This window comes from Macaca nemestrina, chromosome 7, assembly GCF_043159975.1.
Source record: "Macaca nemestrina isolate mMacNem1 chromosome 7, mMacNem.hap1, whole genome shotgun sequence".
NCBI classification, from domain to species: domain Eukaryota; kingdom Metazoa; phylum Chordata; class Mammalia; order Primates; family Cercopithecidae; genus Macaca; species Macaca nemestrina.
In genome coordinates this window covers 175,078,408-175,102,483 of record NC_092131.1, presented here as the reverse complement: position 1 = coordinate 175,102,483, position 24,076 = coordinate 175,078,408, and the positions used below count along the sequence as shown (strand labels likewise).

General features: G+C 35.9%; 2 protein-coding genes across 18 annotated transcripts in view; one reads left to right on the top strand and one right to left on the bottom strand.

Moving 5' to 3' along the window:
- LOC139364070 (uncharacterized) overlaps window positions 1-24,076 on the bottom strand; it is a 145,163-nt gene that overhangs the window by 52,475 nt on the left and 68,612 nt on the right. The gene's annotated exons all lie outside the window — the stretch shown is intronic.
- Window positions 1-24,076, top strand: part of LOC105499079 (ubiquitin protein ligase E3A) — a 99,549-nt gene that overhangs the window by 70,171 nt on the left and 5,302 nt on the right. For 7 of the 10 annotated variants that reach the window (XM_011771510.3, XM_011771511.3, XM_071099383.1 and 4 more), the window contains 5 exons: window positions 5,806-5,950; window positions 9,422-9,627; window positions 10,254-10,418; window positions 11,523-11,678; window positions 11,779-11,852. In XM_011771510.3, the coding sequence (XP_011769812.2) occupies window positions 5,806-5,950; window positions 9,422-9,627; window positions 10,254-10,418; window positions 11,523-11,678; window positions 11,779-11,852 (746 nt within the window). The remainder of the gene's footprint in view (window positions 1-5,805; window positions 5,951-9,421; window positions 9,628-10,253; window positions 10,419-11,522; window positions 11,679-11,778; window positions 11,853-24,076) is intronic. The other 3 variants (XM_024786837.2, XM_024786836.2, XM_071099384.1) reach the window with 1 other exon arrangement.

The following is a 24,076-nucleotide window of genomic DNA, read 5'->3' as shown; positions in this document are numbered from 1 at the left end:
CCCTACCCCGTTTAGCTTACTGCCATAGTTCCCCTAGGACTGACTTTCAGTACTTTTTCTTATTGTTCCTTCGAAAACAGTACAGTGATAAACATGAGCTTAGACTTCACCTTTCATTGAATGAAGACACTCCTAAATGTGATGAGGTTTTTACATATTTACCCATTTGCGTGTTCTTTTACAAGTAGATAATTTCTCATTTTTCTTAGATGAAGCACTTCCAAGGATATGTATTAAGATTTTTTAAATTACTTCTTAAAGGAGAAGATAGAGGTTATAAGTTTATGGAAGAACATAGTATTGCCATCATGAGGTCTCCCAAACTGCCTTCACATCTGAATGCGAAAATTGTTCTAAAAAAAAAAAAATCCAGGGCCGTATCCTTTAAGAGGTTTAGATTAGAAGCTGTATTGTAGAGCCTATGAATCTGTATTTCTGGTAATACTCCACAGATATTTTGATAAAGCCAGACTCCAATATTTGGGAAGGTGGCTTTTGGTACATCTTGGGTTGGGGTGTTTGTGCATGTATGTTTATGTATGTATGTATGTGAGCATACATAGAGAAAGGAAGGCCATTTTGATATACAAGTATGTTTGTGTCTTTCGGAAACTCAGATTTTTAAGAGGATCATGGGGGCAGCAAGCTTGGAATAGAGGATGATGGTGGTGTGAAACTTGGTTCCAATTAGTCAGGGAGTTCTAGAATTTCACATAAATACCTAAAAACCAAAAGGAATGGCTGAGATGTGGAATTGAATAGGGAAGTTCAAAAATAGGAATTAGCACAAATAAAGGTGATTGGCACAAATAAAAAGCCCCACTACCAGGAGGTTCTGCAAAATCCCCTCTGAAAGTCACTGGCCCTTTTCATCTGGTTTCTAATAGCCCAGTCTAACCCAGCTTCCAGCATTTTCAGCTCCCAGCTTCCAGCGTTGGTGAACACTCTTATTATTAAAACACGAACTTAATTCTTTTATTCATTCATTGACTCACAGAGCTTTAAAAATAAGATTATTCTGTGCTGCTCTAGGTATATTTAATTTTATCTTACACATACAGTATATTGTGGTTAACATGTAATTTCCATTGTTCTTGTGATTTATTCTAATTGAAATAAAAAATGAAACCAAGAAATATTCTTAGTTTATGCCCTCAAAGTAATTTCTCAGAAACTGAATGAGAGAATGGAGCCTATATATACATAGATCCTCAGCATTATATAATAATTTAAGACAATGAAACATCAAACTTCTTAGTATTACATGTGAGGAAAATGAAATCTAAAAGAGATTCTAGCCTACATAAATTAATGGCAGAATTGGAAGTAGAAGTCAGGATTCCAGGTCTCATGGACATACATGATTGTGTGATTTGGTATTACCCAAACATTTAAACTACATTTGAGATGTAACAGACTTTTCTTCATGTGTTTATAGTGAACATGAAAAAATCTGGATAACCTAGAAATCTCAGGCAATAGTTTAAGCCTCAAGTTGACTGAAGTAGTTGAAGCTAGCCTTTCTTAGAAATCCCAGGCATTCTTAAGTGTTAGAGGTCTCTCTTATCTGAGTACTGCTTCTACTTAAATATTCATGCTATTAAAGATTTTTTTTTAAAAAAATTATGAATGGGTTTGATGTAATAGCTCAGGAAACTAAGATTTTAAGTGAGGAGGTTTTCCTTTTGATTCCTGTAAGTCTAGTAATACCATATTTTGATATTAAGATGTCATCCTGCTAGGTATTCTGCAAATACTTTGATATCAGGTCAGATTTTTTAAAAAAATGAACACCCTAGGATTTCTTCATCATGGCCAATTAAAAAGTTCAGAAATTAAAAATCATTTTATCCAGCAATTGATGAAGTCAAGAGTCCTAAAGAAGAGGAAGTTACGCAGTGAAGAGGTAGCTATGATTATATCCAGGATGTTTTTGTTTATTTTTCCCCAGTAATCTCTGTCTCTTGCTAGTGTCCATATTAAATAAATACAACATACGCTGTACTTTTAAAAATACCTAAAAATTCACATCTGTATACCAAATAAATTCAGGCATGCATGCACATTCTCCTTTTTAGAATGTTTTGACATAGTCTTCCAAATTTCAAATATTCTAATGCATTTAAAACAACTTCTGACTTACAGTTTTATGGTGAAGTTTGTGTTTAAACAACGACAACATACAGTTTTAAATAGCATAACTATTAGGGAAAGAATACACCTTTACGGTTTATATTTGTTAAATCTTTTTTAAATTGAACAATGGATGGAGGTTATTTTTAAGAAAAAGAATTATCAGTACAGCTATTTATGTAATAATGGCCTTTATCAAAATGGTTATTGCTAAATTTTATGTGTTAATTAAAATAAAATAGTTTTAAGGGCTATTTATGTATTCTGTTTTTACTATTTTATTTTTTGAGACGGGGTCTTAACTCTGTCATCCAGGCTGGAGTACAGTGGCGCGATCTCGGCTGACTGCAGCCTTGACCCTCCCACCTCAGCCTCCCGAGTAGCTGGGATGACAGGTGCATGCCACCACTCCCCACTAATTTTTTTTTTTTTTTTTTTTTGAGTTTTTTGTAGAAACAAGGTTTCGTCATGTTGCCCAGGCTGGTCTCAAACTGCTGGGCTCAAGCAATCTGCTTGCCTTGGTCTCCCAAAGTGGTGGGATTACAGGTGTGAGCCACGGCACCCGGCCTTTATTTTTAAGTGGCACAGTATTTTATGAAATCACTTATGTGTAGCAGAATGGTAATCTAAAATAGGTAATAACAAAATTTTTGTCTACAGAATTCAGTTACCAACTACTTTTCAAATTACTCTCTTTACATATTTATATTCGAACATATTCTGACTCTGAAAAATGTATTTGTTGTAAAAAATGGAAAAATATGGAAAAGAATAAGGAAAATAAAAATCACTCATAATCCTAAAAAAAAAATTATTGGTCATCATTGAAGAGAGTTTTAGAACCAATAAAATAACAGCAACAACAGCTAGTACTTTTAAACACTAACTTTATGCAGGGAATCTAAGCAGTTCAAACATTAATTTATTGCTATAGTATTATGCTTATTTTACAGATGAAATAGGTAAAGTTGTATGTTTACATTTACAATAGAACATATTGCATTGCATTACATTCTTTTGGCACCAAGGTGGAGAGCATAGAATAGAGATCAGTGGAAGTGGACAGGCATGTAACATCTTATGGATAATAAAGATAAATTTGCTTCATTTGTCATTTGACATGTCTTAGGTAGAGCTGAGACTAGGTAGAACACAGGGCCTCTCAATCCTGTAGAAATTCTCCACCACGTCCTTTAAAAGGTTTTACATTGATGATGAGGAGTCAGCTCTCATCTATGAACGTTAGTGGGGAAAAGCTGTAGAATGCATAGTCTAAATACCAGATAATCTTTTTTTTTTTCCACTTTGGAATACATTATATTTGATAAAAGCAAGTATACCTTTGGATGTAAAGGTACATATAAACACTGACTTACATCTTTAACACTAGCCAGTTGGGAACTGGCAGAAGGAAACTCAGAATGGATTACATGGCAATATGGAATGTTGGCCTGGTCCCACATTTGAGCTAAGATGTTAATTCTAATTTTAGTCTCCTCAGAATTCTATATACTCCGTAGCTTGAAACAGGTTTCCAACTGGAACTATTTTTTTTTCCCCAAGGTTATTTTCACATCTACATTTGTTTGACTCTAGATCTTGGAACTAGTCTATATCAAGTTCCTTTGGGGACACAAAATTGCAAATCTTTTGTTCAAAGAGCAAAATTGTTTTAAAAGGTAACACTCTTTCTCATATATTCTTAATAAGCCTTCACAACTTATAGTATGTTGAGGAAACTGAGGCTTAATTGAATCGCTTGCTAAAGTTTAAAGGTTAAAAGTTATGGTAAGTGAGAGGTGGGACTAGTAAGGTGTATTCTGACTGACTCTTGATCTTTCCACAACAAAACAGTCTCAAACTGTGTGGCCTAAAAATGATTTTGTAAATATTAGAGATGGGTGTTGAACAAGAACAGACATTATTTAAATCTAAAGACTAAATTCACAGAATGGGACCCTAAAGTTGGAAGATACCCAGAAGATAATTTCAGCTAGTTTTGTCAAACTCTTTGACTGCAATCCCTAGTATTTTACATAGCATCCCAGTACATACATATCCGTCTGATATCTAATTGAAACAGAAGTTTCACAAAACAGTAGGTGTCCATTACTTTGTGGAATGCATTCTGATTTTCCCATTGCTGATTGCAAACCACTAAATGGATTAGACTACCCACTAATGAGTTGCAGGTGACAAGTTTGAAAAAAACAATGCTCTAGGGCAACCTGACCTGATGCGTTAATTTATGAGATTTTATTTTTTATAGACAGACTAGATTGTCCAAATGAGTATTATTACCTTAACTACTATTATGCTGTATTACAGTTATTTCAATGATTATTGCATTTTTCAAAACCATTTTTAAAACTCTGTTTGGAATAGTTGGAATAACCTGAACACATTTAATATCCATCCTGTTTTGGTAAATTTTCATCTCCAAGATTAAAATTTTTTAACCAGCCAACAGATGTTTGAAGGCAAGTTAGGAGATATGATGGATACTGGATACAGTATCCATCCATGTACTAGATACAGTATCTGTCCATGTACTGGATACAGTCGTACTGTTAGTAAATTTTAGATACATAAAATAAAACAAAATGCAGTATAAACAGTTAATATTGCTAGTGTTGATTTTGTGATTAATCTCAATGAGGTTAATTACTGCATATTCATAATTCTATGGGTACACAAGAATATTTGGTAAAAGATTTATAGTTGAGAAAATGCTAGACACTAAAGTTTGATAACTTACAATTTAAGAGTAAGGGCCGGGTGCGGTGGCTCACGCCTGTAATCCCAGCACTTTGGGAGGCCAAGGTGGGAGGATCATGAGGTCAGGAGTTCGAGACCAGCCTGACCAACATGGTGAAACCCCGTCTCTACTAAAAATAAAAAATGTAGCCAGGTGTAGTGGCACCTGCCTGTAATCCCAGCTACTCAGGAGGCTGAGGCAGGAGAATCACTTGAACCCAGGAGCAGAGGTTGCAGTGAGCTGATACCGCGCCACTGCACTCCAGCCTGGGCAACAGAGTGAGACTTCATCCCCCCCAAAAAAAAAAAGTAAGGACATGAGTAAGGTTATGTCTCACCTACTTTTAAGGAAATGTGAATATAAGATGGGTTCTAACCCATTAAAAGGTGGTAATTTGTACTAAGTCCTATTGTGAGAGATCATAAACTGCTTTACTATTCAGTGTACTTTTCTTAATTGAAATATTTTACTTACGACAGTAGATATTAAGACTTAACTCTTGAGTTTCTATTCTAATAAAAATAAAGGACTACTAATGGACAATTTTGAGGTCAGACTTCTACTCCATTGTTTTTGCTGAAAGTATTTAGCTGCTTTTCCATGTCCTAACTGTGTAGTCCAGACTTGTTAACACACAAGTAATAAAATCTTAATTAACTCTATGTTAATTTTGTAATAAATCAGTAAAGTTCGTAAGCTTTTTACTATGCCGGTATCTTTTGTGTCTTTTTCATTATCATTAAGACTGAATCTTTGTCTTCACTGGCTTTTTATCAGTTTGCTTTCTGTTTCCATTTACATACAAAAAGTCAAAAATTTGTATTTGTTTCCTAACCCTACTCCTTGTTTTTATTTTGCTTTTTTCTTGATACTAGCAGTCATCTTCTTTTCATGTTTGTCTTTTCAATCACTAGCTAGAGATGATCGCTATGGAAAATCCTGCAGACTTGAAGAAGCAGTTGTATGTGGAATTTGAAGGAGAACAAGGAGTTGATGAAGGAGGTGTTTCCAAAGAATTTTTTCAGCTGGTTGTGGAGGAAATCTTCAATCCAGATATTGGTAAATAGTTTAGTAATGTGATTATGGTGTCATATTGTCTTTTTGAGTTAGTTATTTGTTTATCTTAGTTGATAAATATTCTCAGCTATGAAGAGCAGCAAAAGAAGGATTTGGTATGGATTACCCGGAATCACACATCATGACTGAATTTGTAGGTTTTAGGGACTGATTTGTATCACTAATTTATTCAAATTATTCTATTTCTTAGAAGGAATATTCTAATGAAGGAAATTATCTCTTTGGTAAATTGAATCGAAAGCACTTTAGAATGGTACGTTGGAACAGTTGGAGGGATTTCTTTGCTTTTTGTTGTCTAAAACCATCATCAAACTCACGGTTTTCCTGACCTGTGAACTTCAAAGAACAATGATTTGAAGAGTGTTGAGAGACTGTCTCACAAGTATGTCATGCTCAAAGTTAAGAAACACTAGCGGATATCACATGAAGGTTTATTTGCTATGGGATTTATTGGGGCTTAATATAGGTAATGTTTCCCCCAAACTTTTTGAACTCCAGAACTCTTTTTCTGCCCTACCAGAAGAGTTGTTGTTGAACACAGTTTGGGAAAGGCTGATGGGATATGGACATTTGAAAGTGAAAGATCAGAATTTTAGTTTTTGCCCTTTTGTGATAAAGTAGAACAGGGAAAAGATGCAGTCTTTTGGGTAGTCTACTTAACTGCATAATTCTCAACTGGTTTAGTTTCTACTGTAAATACAACCACTTAGTAACTGAACTTTCTTACATTTAAAATTGAGTACATGACAGTTATAGGAAAAGGTTTCCACTGAAGGTACCATCAGAATTGTGAGGAGTATGCGTAGAATAATGTATGTCATTTCCCTTCAGCTTTGAGATTTGAGCTGTTATAGCCTGTTGGTTCTAATTGAGTTGACCTTTCTATTACTGTTCTTAGTCACACACACACACACCCCCTTTATCTATAGTCTAGCTAGTGTTTTATTAATAACTAAAAAACTATGCCATTTATATGTAGTTTGTTCTAAGTAAATCAAAGATACATAAGACCGTGCCCTTTTTTTGAGATACAAAATTATAAACTTCATAAGGTTCTTAAATTTGGTAAACCTTAGCTCTAGCTTTTGATGTATCTAGAAATGTTAAACCTTAGCTATAAAGCATACTGCATTATATGCAGAAATACTTGTAAGAAAAAACATAGATTAAGCAGTTCCAGTAAGGTAACTGAAGTGATGGCAGTAGAAGTATCAAAAAGGAATATTTTACAGGAGGTTATGGTGCTTTTCTCCCTGGAACATGAGAAAATGTGCCTCAAATGGAACTTCAGAGTTATATTCTGATTAACTTATAGCTTATAACTCTTGGTTCCAAGGAAGGGCATTTGTGACATTTTATCAAATTCATTAATTTTTTAGACACACCATTGCCAACTTGAACAAATTTATTAATTGTAATTACTTGTCAGCTGTTCTTGATCCTGTTAATACCATATTTATAACTGAAAGCATTTCCATGGATATTGTAACTTGGCCTGTAAAAAATGTTTAGATAGAAACCATGAAACTCAAATATGAGTTGTTTAATTTTCAAACCATTTTGCATTCAGAAAATGTCCTAGGCTTAATTCATGCATCTAGTGATCGAGGAAACATGTTAAAGCTCCATATTTTTAAACTTAAAGTGATAATAACATTTTCAAAGATTTTAAAATTCTTAAAAACTCTCGTTAAAATACTTATATACTGTATAATTTGATTTCTGATTTCTAAGCTCCACTTTTCTATTGGAAATTACAGATTTTTTTTCAGACTTAATTCTTAAGATGTTTTCATTGTTTCACAGTAGAAACTAAACATTTAGTAAAACGAAAAAATTCTAAATTCAATTAAAATTTCTTTTCCCTAGTCATTTAAAAGGGAAGAAATCAATTTTTAGTAGTACTCATTCAGATAAAACCAAAGATTCCAATTTTCCTTTTTTTAAGTCTTATTTTTTGGTGGAGGGAGGCAGGATCTGGCTCTGATGCCCAGGCTGGAGTGTAGTGGCTCTATCTTGGCTCACTGCAACCTCCACCTCCCAGGCTGAAGACTCAAACCATCCTCATGCATCAACCTCTCAAGTAGCTGAGACTACGGGCGCATGCTACCACACCCAGCTTATTTTTGTGTTTTTGTAGAGATGGGGTTTCGCCATCTTGCCCAGGCTGGTCTTGAACTCCTGAGCTCAAGTGATCTGCCTGCCTCAGTATCCCCAAAGTGCTGGGATTACAGGTGTGAACTACCACACCCGGCCCCAATTTTCCAATGAGTGATATAAAAAAGGCCTCTACGCAGACGCCTGTAGTCCCAACTATTCCGGAGGCTGAGGCCGGAGAATGGCATGAACCCGGGAGGTGGAGCTTGCAGTAAGCCGAGTTCGCACCACTGCACTCCAACCTGGGCGACAGAGAGAGACTCTGTCTCAAAAAAAAAAAAAAAAAAAAAGCCTCCGTGATTGAGGATTGCATAGTGAAGACCATGTGAAATTGAAAGACTACTAAACTACTATTCTTTTTACATATTAGCCCATAATTAATGTGTATTAAATAGCTTTGTTTATCTAAGTTCATCAGATTTATCCAAGTTTATGTATTTTAGATCATTTGATTTTATTAGGAAAATGCTAGAAAAATTTCATGGCACCATTGTCTGATTTTGAAAAAACAAACCTTTCCTTACTGTGATTAAAAATTGTTTTTTAGGCCAGGCGTGGTGGCTCACGCCTGTAATCCCAGCACTTTGGGAGGCTGAGGCGGGCAGATCACGAGGTCAAGAGATGGAGACCATCCTGGCAAACATGGTGAAACCCCTTCTCTACTAAAAATAAAAAATTAGCTGGGCATGGTGACGCACGCCTATAGTCTCAGCTACTCAGGAGGCTGAGGCAGGAGAATCTCTTGAACCTAGGAGGCGGAGGTTGCAGTAAGCTGAAATCGTGCCACTCCAGTCCAGCCTGGGCGACACAGCAAGATTCCATCTCAAGAAAAAAAATAAAAAATTGTTTTCAAAAATAGTACGTGTAGTACAAATATAAGTAATTATATTTTTATAAATGAAACACTTTCAAAATATAGCCATTTTTTGGTTTTTTTATGTTTATTTTTCAGCTATGGGTGGATAAGTATGAATATAACTTTTCTTATGTTACAGTAGAAAATTAGAAAGCTTGAATTTAATGAACGTATTTTTCTACCCGATGCCACCAAATTACTTACTACTTTATTCCTTTGGCTTCATAAAATTACATATCACTATTCACCCCAATTTATAACAGTTAGATATATGTGGGCATTGTTTTCTCAAGTGCTAATATAATAGAAATCAATGTTGCATGCCTAATTACATATATTTTAAATGTTTTATATGCATAATTATTTTTAAATTTACATTTGTGTTATCATTCCTTAATAAAATACAAAAGTAATGTATTTTAAAAAATCATTTCTTACAGGTATGTTCACATACGATGAATCTACAAAATTGTTTTGGTTTAATCCGTCTTCTTTTGAAACTGAGGGTCAGTTTACTCTGATTGGCATAGTACTGGGTCTGGCTATTTACAATAACTGTATACTGGATGTACATTTTCCCATGGTTGTCTACAGAAAGCTAATGGGGAAAAAAGGAACTTTTCGTGACTTGGGAGACTCTCACCCAGTAAGTTGTCATTTTTTAATTCAGTCTCTTAGATTTTATTTAAATGCAAAAATACAATTTATTTATATCAAAATTTTAAAGTTTTTGTTTAGAATCTTTGTTGATACTTTTATCAATAAGATAATGTTTTAATCTGACCGAAGTACGACAAACACTTAAAAACTCAAAGGGGGACATTTTTATATATTGCTGTCAGCACAAAGCTTTTTAAAGATTGATTCCATAGAGAAGTGTTTCTAAACATTTTGTTTGTGCTTTAGTGAAATCTTAAGAGATAGGTAAAATCAGAGCAGCCCTGGCTAAGGGTCTTGGTAGCTACAGTGAGTGTGCCTGCTGCCACCCCCACCCTCACCTTGAGACACCACAGAATTTCTTATAGAGCACAGTGTGAAATCTGTTGCTAAATTGGTGGTGTGGAGTTTCTCAGCAGAGAATGGAACATCACAGTGACTGACAGTCTTTCTTTTATAGGTTGGAAACTATTTGGGGGACTGGAAGGATACTGTCTACACTTTTTACAATTTTTATTGATAAGATTTTTGTTATCTTCTAAGAAGAGTGATATAAATTATTTGTTGTATTTTGTAGTTCTATGGTGGCCTCAATTTACCATTTCTGGTTGCTAGGTTCTGTATCAGAGTTTAAAAGATTTATTGGAGTATGAAGGGAATGTGGAAGACGACATGATGATCACTTTCCAGATATCACAGACAGATCTTTTTGGTAACCCAATGATGTATGATCTAAAGGAAAATGGTGATAAAATTCCAATTACAAATGAAAACAGGAAGGTAATAAATGTTTTTATGTCATGTTTTGTCTCTAACAATTTCAAAGCATGTATGCTTATAATTTTTAAAGAAGTATCTAATACAGTCTGTACAAAAAAAAACACACAAATCAAGTAACCAAGTTTATGTAAATGCTAGAGTCCAGTTTTCTAAATCTTGAATATAAGCTGGTATGAAAGCACACAGTTGGGCACTAAAGCCCCTTTTAGAGAAAGAGGACATGAAACAGGAGACAGTCAATAGCTAAGTGTGGTTGTAGGATAAAGCAAGAAGCAGGGTGTTTCCTGTATTAAGCTGTAAACAGGAACCTCATGATTAAGGTCTTTATCACAGAACAAATAAAAATTACATTTAATTTACACATGTATATCCTGTGTGTGATGTAAATACATTTCTGAAAAGTATTCTTTACATTAGATTTGGGCTTCTGTTGACTAAAATGTGTTCGTCTGGAATGGGAATAACCCAGAACATGACAAGGAAAACATTATGACGAACATATAGTACACCTTTGAGAAACATATTTATATTGGTATAATTTTTTTATTAAGTATTATACACACTAAGGGTACAAAGCACATTTTCCTTTTATGATTTGATACAGTAGTTTATGTGCCAGTCAGTAGTTCCACATTTTTGCTGAACTGGATACCGTAGGCAGCTTACCAAATATTCTATGGTAGAAAACATGGGACTTCCTGGTTTGATTAAATCAAATACATTATACTCTCTTAAAACGGTGGCATTTATAAATAGATGGGTACATGATTTAAATGTGTCTGTCTGCATACCTAGTTGAGCGAACCTAAAGAATTTTCTGTGTCTCCAGCATTTATATTCAGTTCTGTTTAATACATTGTCAAAATTGACATTTATATGTATGACAGTTGTATGTATATGGCCTTTTCATAGTTTAATATTGGCCATAACAGAGAATTGTGAAATTGTAAGAAGTAGTTTTCTTTGTAGGTGTAAAATTGAATTTTTAAGAATATTCTTGAATGTTTTTTTCTTGGAAAAATTAAAAAGCTATGCAGCCCAATAACTTGTGTTTTGTTTGCATAGCATATTATAAGAAGTTCTTGTGATTAATGTTTTCTACAGGAATTTGTCAATCTTTATTCTGACTACATTCTCAATAAATCAGTAGAAAAACAGTTCAAGGCTTTTCGGAGAGGTTTTCATATGGTGACCAATGAATCTCCCTTAAAGTACTTATTCAGACCAGAAGAAATTGAATTGCTTATATGTGGAAGCCGGGTAAGAAAGCAGGTGTCTGCAGAAAGTCATGTATCAATTTATTGTTTGTAATGATACAGTAGTATAGCAGATACTAAGACATATTTTCTTAAATTTGCAGAATCTAGATTTCCAAGCATTAGAAGAAACTACAGAATATGACGGTGGCTATACCAGGGACTCTGTTCTGATTAGGTGAGGTACTTAATTCTTCAAAGGAAGATTTGATTCACCAAAGGGGTGTGTGATTTTGCTTCTGACCTTTATCTCTAGGCACTAATTCCCAAATAAGCAAACTCACAAATTGTTATCTATATACTTAGATTTGTGTTTGTAATATAATCACCGTTTTTCAGAGCTAATCTTGTGATTGCTTTCATGAATGAAGTGTTGTTATATGTAAGTCTCATGTGTTCTCCTGCATTTGGGGTATGGATTATCTAGTATTTCTCACTGGCTAAGAGTATGCTTACTGCTGGTTAGAAGATAATTCAAATAAGGCTACCACTTCTGCATATTTTTCCTTTCTGTTGAACTCTGCATTTGTGAACTACATGGCTACCCAGGATCAAGCACCTTTTGAGTGAAATGGTACAGTGTTTTATTTAATTCTTAAGATAATATGTCCAGATACATAGTAGTATTTCCATTTTACACCTTAAGAAACTGAGCCCTGAATTCTCACAGAAAGATGTAGAGGCTCCCAATTCTATCTGCTTTTAAGCAAATGCCCTTGCTACTGTACTGTCTACTTCTGTGTACTATGCCATCCAATTCTGAAAGACATAGGCTTCCCCATCCCGTACTGAGACTGGTTCAAGAGACAAAAATACCCTTTTGGCAGCCACTGATGGATTGCAGTGAGAAGGTATGCAAACAGGTACCTTCCTGGAAGTTGTCTCCCAAGGCTATTGCTCTAAGACTCAAGTATAGAAACACTAGAATGAGTATCAACTCTAGCAGTAAATGTTATTTTTATATTACAGTTGACCCTTGAACAATGCAGCTGTGAACTTCATGGGTCCTCTAACATGCAGATTTTTTTTCTCAACTAAGGGCAATATTGGTGGGACTCAGAAGCTGCATATACAGAGGGCTGACTTTCATACACACCAGGTCCGCAGGGCCAACTGCGGAACTTGAGTGTGCATGGATTTTGGTATACACAAGCAGTCCGGGAACCAATCCCTGTCACGTATACCAAGAGATGGCTGTATGTTACGTTATATTCATTTGTTCTGTTATTTTATAAGGTTCTTCATTGTAGTTTGTGGGAATTCACCAGTATTTCTTCTTCTTTTTTTTTTTTTTTTTTTTTTTTTTGAGACGGAGTCTCGCTCTGTCGCCCAGGCTGGAGTGCAGTGGCGCGATCTCGGCTCACTGCAAGCTCCGCCTCCCGGGTTCACGCCATTCTCCTGCCTCAGCCTCCCGAGTAGCTGGGACTACAGGCGCCCACAACCGCGCCCGGCTAATTTTTTGTATTTTTAGTAGAGACGGGGTTTCACCGTGGTCTCGATCTCCTGACCTTGTGATCCGCCCGCCTCGGCCTCCCAAAGTGCTGGGATTACAGGCGTGAGCCACCGCGCCCGGCTTTTTGTATTTCTTCTTTTTGGTGCACCTTTGGTCATTTCTGGCAGCAGTGGTAAATGTATTTACTCTTAGCAACCTCTATGCTGCTACCTATTCAGTTTCAAAGGTGATTCATTAAAGGGCACAAGGAGTATAACAGCAATATCTCTGTAATATGATTGATCATAGATATAATTTCTAATAGTTATGAAGTCATATCTTGATGCATCTCTGAGAATAGTTGAACATATCTTGTGCTATTCTTTATAGAGAAATTATCTTTGAAATTAAAGTCTTAATTTTATTTCTAGCTTTTTATAACAACATAATCCCTACTTGGTGTGTATCTTAAGGTCATTTTTAAATATATGATTTGAAGGGCAAGCTAGTGTTATGTGAAAAATGACAGATAAAGTAGCTTCCAACTCATCATCAGAGTTGATATTCTAAACCTTTTCTAACTAAATTCAGCTTAATTTTCTCAATATAAATATGATGAAAATATTAATTCATTAAATAGTCTACAAGTATTCGGTAGTTGAAGACTTAAAATAGTGCTTGTAATAACAGGAGAAAAAGGACAATACAGGTATATCTCACTTTATTGCACTTTGCAGATACTTTGTGATTTTGGTGGCAACCCTGCATCAAGCAAGTCTGCCAGCACCATTTTTCCAAGAAAATGTGCTCACTTCATTAGCATTTTTAGCAATGATTTTAAATTAAGATAATGTACTTATTTTTAGGCAATGCTATTACACACTTGACTACAGTATAGTGTAAACATAACTTCTGTAAGCACTGGGAAACAAAAAAATGTGTGTGACTCACTTTACTGCCATAATCACTTTATTTGCCATAGTCTAAAACTGAACTGGCAGTATCTCTGGGGTATGCCTGTATAGATATTTTGGTTGGTATTATTGTTGCAGAATTCATAAAAATAACAGCGAGGCTGCTTAATATATTTCAGCTAAAAATTGCCAGCATAATTAATAGTAAACCACTAGAAATAAGATTTTGTTAATTTTTTTTTTTTTTTTTGAAACAGTCTTGCTCTGTCATTCAGGCTGGAGTACAGTTTGGCGTGGTCTCAGCTCATTGCAACCTCCGCTTCCCGGGTTCAGGTGATTCTCCTGCCTCAGTCTCCTGAGTAGCTAGGGTTACAGATGCACACCACTACGCCTGGCTAATGTTTGTATTTTTAGTAGAGATACGGTTTTGCCATGTTGGCCAGGCTGGTGTCAAACTCCTGACCTCAGGTGATCCGCCCGCCTTGGCCTCCTACAGTGCTGGGATTACAGGCGTGAGCCACCGTGCCTAGCAAAATCAACTCTGAATCTGAATCAAGCCTTTGAAACAAAAATTACCAATCAAAAAAACGTGCAGTCCCTGCCCCTAACTTTGAAAAAGTGACAAGGAAGGACATTTGGAAAGATGTCTCTAAGCAGTCAACAAGAAATGAAACCAGGGAGAGCTCTTTCAGCAACTGAAAAATACATGCAAAACAGCCCGAGGCGGACAGTTCACCCGAAGCCAGGGGTTTGAGATTAGCCTGGCCAACATGGTGAAACCCCGTCTCTACTAAATATACAAAAATTAGCTGGGTGTGGTGGCAGCCACCTGTAATCCCAGCTCCTCGGGAGGCTGAGGCAGGAGAGTCTCTTGAACCTAGGAGGCGGAGGTTGCAGTGAGCCTAGATCACACCACTGCACTCCAGCCTGGGCAACAAAGTGAGACACTGTCTCAAAAAAAACGAAAAACAGATTCAGACTTTATTTCCTTCCCAAATACTTCATAGATGTTGGTTTACAGGAATAACTTAAAGTCTCACTTGCTTTCTGTCTTTTCTAGTAATTTTTATCATAGATTCTGATTGCCTAGATCTGCTAATTCATTAAGGGTTGCAAAATTGTGATATTTGAATTCTTTATTCCTCCTTCCTTTATTACCTGTAATACTTCTTAAGAAAAACTCTTTCTCATCAACTCTATGACTACCCTAAATTACAGATCCACATATAGGACCTGTATACATGTATATAAATATGTACATATCAGATACAATAATGCTTAATTCTTTCCCATTATTTACTAATTTTCAAAATAATGTGATTCCCTAACTGCTCTCTAAATGTTAATCAATGTGGTGGTAATAATGGTGGTGTCGATGTTGTGTGGGGTGAAATTTTAATACAGTGAAATACCCAGGGCTTAACTGGGTTCGTTTTTAAAAATTACGTTTATGTAACCGTATTTCAGTCAAGGTATAGACTATGTCCATTAACACAGAGTTCCCATGTTTTCCCTTCCAGTGAATCTCTGTCCCCCATTAGAACAGACAATAACTGTCCTAATTGCTGTCACTGTACATTACTTTTGTCTGCTCTAGAATTTCTTATGAATGGAATCTTATATACTTGTACTGCATCGAGACTCTTTAGATTCATCCATGTTATTGCATTGATTTATAGTGCCTTTAAAAAAATTATGGAGTACTGTTGCATTATATGAATATGCAAAATGTGTTTTTTTACCTGTTGGTAGACAGTTGGATTGTTTCCAGTTTGGAACTATTGTGAATAAAGCTGTCTAGTCTTATTGTGGAAATGTTTTATTTCTCCTGGGCAAACATGTAGGAGTGGAGTTTCCAAAGCATATAGTAGGTACATATTTAACTAAAAGTGTCTTTTCCTCATTTTTAATATTGGATTTTTGTATTTCTATTGACCTTAGATATTTTCTTAAAATATAGCATTATGCCTTATCTTTAGTTTGCTTTTTTTTTGGTTTCAGTTATCTTTGATACAGCAGTGGTCCAAAAATATTAAGTAGAAAATGCCATGAATAACTCAAGAGTTTTTGATGTGTGTGTGTGTTGGTGGGTGTGGGTTGGGGAGGGAGGGTTGGTTGGTTGGTTGGTTGGTTTTTTTTTTTTTAAGAGACAAAGTCTCTATCATCCAGGCTGGAGTGCAGTAGCATGACTACAGGTTATTATAAACTGAAACTCGTGGGCTCATGCAGTCTTCTTACCTCAGTCTTCTGAGTAGCTGGTACCACAGTTGTGCAGCTAATTTTTAGTTTTTTTGTTTTGTTTTGTTTGTTTTTGTAGAAACAGGGTCTCACTGTGTTGCCCAGGCTGGTTTCAAACCCCTGGACTCTAGCAATCCTTCCACCTCAGCCTTCCAAAGTGCTGGGATTACAGGTGTGAGCCACTGCGCCCAGCCAACAACTCTTAAGTTTTAAAATACCTGCTATTCTGAGTAACATGGTGAAATCTCCCACCTTTCCACCCAGGGCATGAATTATCCTTTTTCCAGTATATCCATGTTGTCTAGACTACCCACCACTTTGAGTCTATTGGTCAGATCGACTGTTGCAGTATCGCATGCTTGTGTTCAAGTAACCCTCATTTTACTTAATAATGGCCCTGAAGCACAAGAGCAGTGATGTTGGAAATTCGAATATGCCAAAGAGAAGCTGGGGAAAGTGCTTCCTTTAAGGAAAGAATTTAAAAATCATATGTTGAGGTTGCTAAAATCTGTGGTAAAAATGAGTATTTATGAAATTGTGAAGAAGGAAAAATAAATCATGAATGGTATATACAGGGTTTTTGCAATTTCAGACATCTACTGGAGGTCTTGGAAAGCATTCCCCATGGGTAAGTGGGGAATACCGTATATTCTATATAAAAGGCCCATTTCTGATATGTAGTTTATGATTATTTTCTCCAAGTCTGTGGCTTCATTTTCTTAAGTGTATTCTGGTGAGCAGAAATTATTAATTTTTGAAGTCTAATTGATTTTTTCTTTTATTTTTTTTGTCCTTTTATATCTTTGCCTAGCCCAAAGGCACAAATATCTTATTTTTTCTTCTAATACTATAATATAGGTTTAAATTTTATGTGTAAATCTGTGATCCACCACCAGTAAATTTTTGTGATGCTGTTAGATAGTGGACGTCATTCATTTTCTAAATAGTTTTATTTATTTGTTCCAGTACCATGTGTTAAAGAGACTTCTCTTTCCCCATTGAATTGCTTTTGCACCTTTGTTGAAAATCAATCTGTGTGTGAGCCTTGTTTCTGGAATCTCCATTCTGTTCTATTAATTTGTTTGGTCCTTTTGCCAAAACGACACTGTTATAGTTACTGCAGCTTCAAATCAGATGCTGTGAGTCCCACAACTTTTTCATTAGGTTGCTTTGACTCTTTTATTTGCATATAAATGTTAGAATCAGTTAATTTTTACAAATGAAAAAAAGGGCAAAGCCTGCAGAGATTTTGATTTGGGTTGCTTTGATCGGGGTAGGTCATTTTGGAGAGAATTCACATTTTAACAATATATTCTTCCAATCCTTGAACACCGTACCTCTCTCCATTTATTTAAATGTTTGTTAGTTTATCTCAGCAGTTTTATAAAGTTTTTAATGTTGAAATCATTTACTCTTTGGTTAGGAATACATTTAAAATATGTTTCTAATGCTATTAGTGGTATTTTTAAATACTGCTTTTCACTTGTTTTTTACTACTATATTGAAATAAAATTGATTTTTATATATTGACCTTGTATCCTATAACCTTTCTAAATTGATGTATTCTAGTAGTTATTTAGTAGATTTCATAGGGTTTTCTGGTAACCAGCTATGTCATCTACAAATCAAGACAGGTTTCTTTCTTTCCAATCTTTATGTGATTTATTACTGTTCCTCTGTTGCACTGGCTAGAACCTTCGGTAGAAGGTATTCTTACTTTATTCCTCATTTTATTGAGAGAGACTATAATATTTACCATTAACTGTGATGTTAGTTATAAACAAAAAGTTTGTGTTTCTCTGGGATTAAATACCAAGAGTCCATTTGGGGTTTTTTTGTGTATTTTCTAGGTATGTTCTTCCTTCATTGAATTGTTTTTTTCACATATGTTAAAAATCAGTTGAGAATATGTATATAGGTCTGCTTCTGAGATTTATCTCTTTATCTCTGTCATAGGGTTTTGTTTCATTTATTTTGAGGCTCTGTCATTTGGTTCATACCCACTTAGAATTACTATGTCTTGGTGATTGATCCTTTATCATATAAGATTTTTCTGTTTTGCAGTTTTCTTTGCTCTGAATCTGATAGGAATGTAACCATTTCTGTTTAAATGTTTGCATGATCTGTCTTTTACTATCATTTTACTTTCATCCTGTGTTGCTGAATTTGAAATGAATCTCTTGTAAACAGCATATAGTTGTCATTTTAATAAAAACTGTTAGTCTCTACCTTTTAATTTGTTTATTTAGACCATTTCTATTTAAGGTAATTATTGATATGTTAGGGCGAAGTCTGCCATTTTATTGTTTTCTGTTTCTGTCTTCTGTTTATGGTTATTTATTTATTTATTGTGTTCCACGATTACTTGAATATTTTTTAAGATTTTCCCTTGATTTATTTGGTGTTTGGGTTTGTTTTGTTTGTTCGTTTGTTTTTTGTTTTGTTTTGTTTTGAGACGGAGTCTCGCTCTGTTGCCCAGGCTGCAGTGCAGTGGAGTGCAGTCGCACAATCTTGGCTCACTACAACATCGGCCTCCCAGGTTCAAGCAATCTTCCTGCCTCAGCCTCCTGGGTAGCTGGGACTACAGGCACATGCCACCATACCTGGCTAATTTTTGTATTTTTATTAGAGATGAGGGTTCACCATATTGGCCAGGCTGGTCTCGAACTCTTGAACTTGTGATCTGTCTGCCTCAGCCTCCCAAAGTGCTGGAATTACAGGCATGAGCCACCGTGCCTGGCCTTTTATGTGTTTTTTATAGTTGTTTTCATGGTCATTGTGGGCATCACATTATAGATAATGTGACTTATCACCATTCACTGCCATCAATATCATCACTTGGAATGAGATGTGGAAACCTTAATTTCAGTTACGTCTCTTTCCCCACTTTTAAATAGTATTGTTTTGAGGATTAATCCTGTTAACAGTTTTTGTATCAGTTATCCAATATGACTTATAGAACTTATGAAGGGAGTGATGCTCTGTTGTATGTACCCATGTTTCTGTTATTTCCATTATTTTTCCAAGATTCCATCTTTTATTACTTCCATTAGCCAGTCTTCAAAAGCAGTTCTGCTAGTGAGAAATTCTTTTTTTCTCTTTCTGAAGATGACTTTATTTTCCCTTTATTCCTGAAGAATAGTTTTATTTATGTTGTTTGGGGTTCGCTCAGCTTCTTGAAGCTGTAAGTTTGTGTCTTTCGCCAAACATGGAAAATTTTCAACCATTATTTCTTCAGGTGTTCTTTCAGCGTCACTCTTGTCTCCATTCTAGGCCTCTAATGATACAAATGTTGAGTCATTTGTTATTGTTCCGCATGTACCTGAGGTATGGTTCATTTTTCAGTCTATTTTCTCTCTTTTGTTCAGATTTCTGTCCTTTGTCATCTTCACTCTACTGTTGAGCCCATCTAATGATTATTTTTCTCCTATTGTATTTTTTAGGTCTATAATTTCCATTGCTTTTTTTTCCTTGTAACTTCTGTTCTTTGCTGAGATTTTCTATTGTTTCATTTTTGAAACAGTAGAACTTGTAATTGCTTGTCAAATCATTTCTGTGATGGCAGCATTAAGATCCTTGTCAGATAATTTCAACATCTTACTCATCCCAGTGTTGGCGTTGATTTTCTTTCCTTCATGTGATTTTCCTGGTTCTTGGTATGACAGATAAGTTTTGGATTGTGTCTCGGACATTTTAGTTATTATATCAGGAGACCCTGTACTTTTAAAAAATTTTAACTTCAGTAGTAACCTGTTTAGGTTTAGCATGTGGGTACTAGCATATATTTGTGGGCTGTGGTTCCAGTGACCATTTTTCAGAGGCTTTGTGGTGCTATTTTGGTTTGTTGCTTTTATCTCAGTCCACTGGGGCTCGCACGGGTTCCAGTAGTGCTGCTTGAGGGGGCTTCTCCAGGCTGAGCTGCACAGAGTGTGTTTGGGTGAGGGAAGAGCACCCCACTAGATTTTCGTAGGCCAGAGAGTGCTTCGTGAGCCTTGTGCCTATTGTGGCAGGCTCCCCCTTGCTGGTGTTCCTGGCAGTGCTCCTGACCACATTGTGTCCCTGGGCTGTGGAACACTTACAGGAAAGGTGAACATTCCCAGGACCAGTTACAGCAGAATTCCTCCTGCCAGTGCACAGCATCACTGTGTCTCTGGACCATCTAGGAGAGTCTCAGGCATGGCTTTACTTGTTTTTGATTTTAAGATTTTTCCTCTGCCTTCAGTTTCTAGTATTATTATTCTGTTTTATTCACCTTTATGTTTCTTCTAATTTAGTTTTAGTTTTTTTTGTGTGTTTGATGTGATTTTTTTCCTTGCATTTCTAATTACTCCTTAGTTGTGTCATGGCTTTCTTTTCTTCAGTTACCCTCATTCTGAAATTTCCCATTTCTAAGGATCTGTTATTTTAAAAATTCTTTTTAGCTCAGTTTGAAATCTGTTTACAGTTTTCATGTTTTATTTCCATATTTTTTGGTTTACTTTCATTTTCTGTAGGGACACCATTCTCATGTATATGCACATACTCTTTCTCTAATAATTATACTGTTGCACTCTGTTCTGTTGGTTATGTATTTATTTTTCTTTTTTTGTGAGGGAAATGAGTGTCTCATACTTGCACGAGGGAGAGATAGGCCAGGATAACTTTTCTTGCTTTTTAGGGACAGGGAGAAGTCTGTGTTTTTGTAAAATGGTCAAAAATATGCCCTTGTGCTTTCTGAAACTGCCGCCTTTACTCCTCTACCCCACACACACTATTTGAACTTTTTTTGGTCTTTATTATCTTTGATCTGGTCCATTTGGAAGTTATTCCCACAAGTTTTTCCTTGGTACATGGTTTGTTTTGGTGGGAGGATTTGGTATTCGGGAATTTTAAGGGCCCAGAGTTTACTGCATCATGATCCCTTTGTAATCATCTGCAAATTAGATCCTGTAGAACTTTTTTAAACTTTTAGCCCTGTTTTCAGATGGCCTGTGCTTTTCAGTGGGTTGGCAGTATTGAGGTTTTTCCTGTTCACAGGGCTGTAAGAAACCCAGTCAGTTACCTTCCATCTGCTTCCTTACTAACCAGTCTTGTACTTGTCAGAGCTTTGTTTTGTCCACTTATATGCAATGGTTCATGGTTTTGTTATAGATAATGTCTCTGGGTCTTTGGTTTTCTCAGTTTGCTCTTTTTGTAGGGGAGGTTGGGAGGGAATAAAACCAAAAAAATAAATAAATAAATAATAACTATGTCACTGCTATCATCATCTTTCCAGAACGTGCCATCTGCCCTTCACCTGATTTCCGTATTTATCAGTATCATTAATCTGTTATCTCATTGGGATTGCAAAATGGCTGTTTAGGGGAAAAAAAATTCCATCTGCTTGTCCTACATATATACCTGGCACTGTTTTTTCTCATCATTGGATGCCATTCGATTACCTTGAAAAACAGTTCTACTGAAAAGGCATGATAAAATAGATTTAAGGTTTTTAGAGTAAGAAGTTAATGTAATAACTTTAATAGTGACAATTTAATTTTGTTTTTTGGTTGGTTTTGCTGCCTTTTTGAATATTAAGAACTCAGTGTTTTTGTTTTTAATATGTTTCACAGTCATTACTCTAAATGATATTCAAATTCCTTAGCCTTCTTGTGCTTTTAAAATGACTCTATTAGATTTTGAAATTTCTAGCTAATCTCGAACATTCAGTCTCAGTCCTGGAATAAGTTATTTTTCCAATAAATTGTTGGAGAATGGCATTTAGAAGTCAGATTTTAGATGCAAAGTATGGCCTTTGGTTTTGAATGTTACTACTTGTAGGTCTTATCAGAGGACAGAACTAGGAAAGTAATCTTTCTAGTGTATCCTGAGAATCATCCTACATCATTGCAGAGGTGTTTTCCATTTTGTTTTGTAGGACTGAATGCTGCTACTTTGTGTGGATGCGGCATAGCTTATCAATATTTATAGGCATCGAGGTTATTTTTAACCTTTTGCTGTTAGTACTAATGTCACAGTGAATCCTCTTATGTTCATGCATTATTCCTTACATATGTAAGGTACCATTAAGATAAATTGTTAGAAGTGGGATTGTTGCATCAAATGGTAGATGCATATATAATTTTGCTAGATACTGCCAAATTCTCCTTCACAGAAAAGTAACATTTTGCATTCCCACCAGTTTACAACAGTCTCTCTTTTTTTTTTTTTTTTTTTTTGAGACGGAGTGTCGCCCGGGCTGGAGTGCAGTGGCCGGATCTCAGCTCACTGCAAGCTCCGCCTCCCGGGTTTACGCCATTCTCCTGCCTCAGCCTCCTGTGTAGCTGGGACTATAGGCGCCCGCCACCTCGCCCGGCTAGTTTTTTGTATTTTTTAGTAGAGACGGGGTTTCACCGTGTTAGCCAGGATGGTCTTAATCTCCTGACCTCGTGATCCACCCGTCTCGGCCTCCCAAAGTGCTGGGATTACAGGCTTGAGCCACCGCGCCCGGCCCAGTCTCTCTTTTCTTAAAACTTTCCAAACATAATGTGTTGTTAAATGTGGATGTTTACTTATCTGCCAATTGAGAAATGGTATTTTACTATACTTACAATTTTTGAGTTTACCTCAGTTATGAATGATGATGGACATTTTTTCTTGTACTTAAGAGCTGTTTATAGTTTTATATGGTCTTTTGCTCATTTTGCTGCTCGGTTGTTTTCTTCATTTTTAGAAACTTTATATGTTAAGGAGATTAGTCCTTTAACGCTGGTAAATTTGCAAATATTTTTTCCCAGTTTGCCATTTGTCTTTTAACCTTGCTTATAGGATTTTTGCCAGGTGAAAGCTTTTATGTTTATGTAGTCAGCTATTAATCTTTTTCATTACTATGCTTTGATACGCATTTCTTTAGTTAGGTTTATTTTATTCATTTTCTTTGTTTTTTAATTTTCTAGACTCTGTCCTCAGTAGAAATTTTAGTCATATTGCTTCTTCTTTGGTCACCTTATAATAAAGTTAGCCTTTATTTCCAAAATTACTTTGCATATTTCTTCAGTATTTTTTAGTATTCTTATTTCTATTTAAGATGTGCTCATTTCTCTCTGAATTTGTATTTCTCATCATTGGTGGTCTGTCTTGTCTGCTGCTACATTCTCCCTTTGTGTTGGAATGTGGTGTTACGAGTTTCCTGTTGTTTATGACTGAATTTTTCTGGTGTACTTTTGTCTACCGGAAAGTTTTGCTTCTCATTTGCCAGACTCTTTCCATAATAACTTTATTTGGACTTAGGAATTCTGTTTTTCTTGTTTATGTTTCTATAATAGATGTTACTTTTTTTCTGGACATGTTATTACTAGACCTTAGAGTGGAGCAGAGAGGAATTTGTATGGCTTTTAGGGGTCCTGGCTGAAGGCATCCCTCTTCTGTTGCTTTAGTAAGGGCAGAATCACCATTTGCTGATTTTTCAGCTCCATCCACTTAATGAAGATTCTTTTTCATTAGCTGCTTCCACCTCTTTACAGCCACTTAAGGGACACTTCTGCTTTCCAAGGTACCCGTCTTCCTTTCATGCATGGTGCATTCCTGAGCCTGCCATTGCTGGACCCAACTACTTTTCTGTAGTCCTTCCTTTAACCACCCCGTTGCCAGTGCTCTAACCTGCCCTCAGTAGTGCTCTGTTGAGGGGCAGGTGGTGGAGGCGGGTGCGGTCTGGCCTTAGGTGATCCCTAATCAGTATGATTCTGCACAAGCCACTCTTCGATGTAGCTCCTGCTGGACCCTGCTCATTTCCCCACTTCGATGGTATTTGGAGTTTATTGCTCTGTCTCCTAGTTTTACTCTAGACTTAAGTCATAGGGG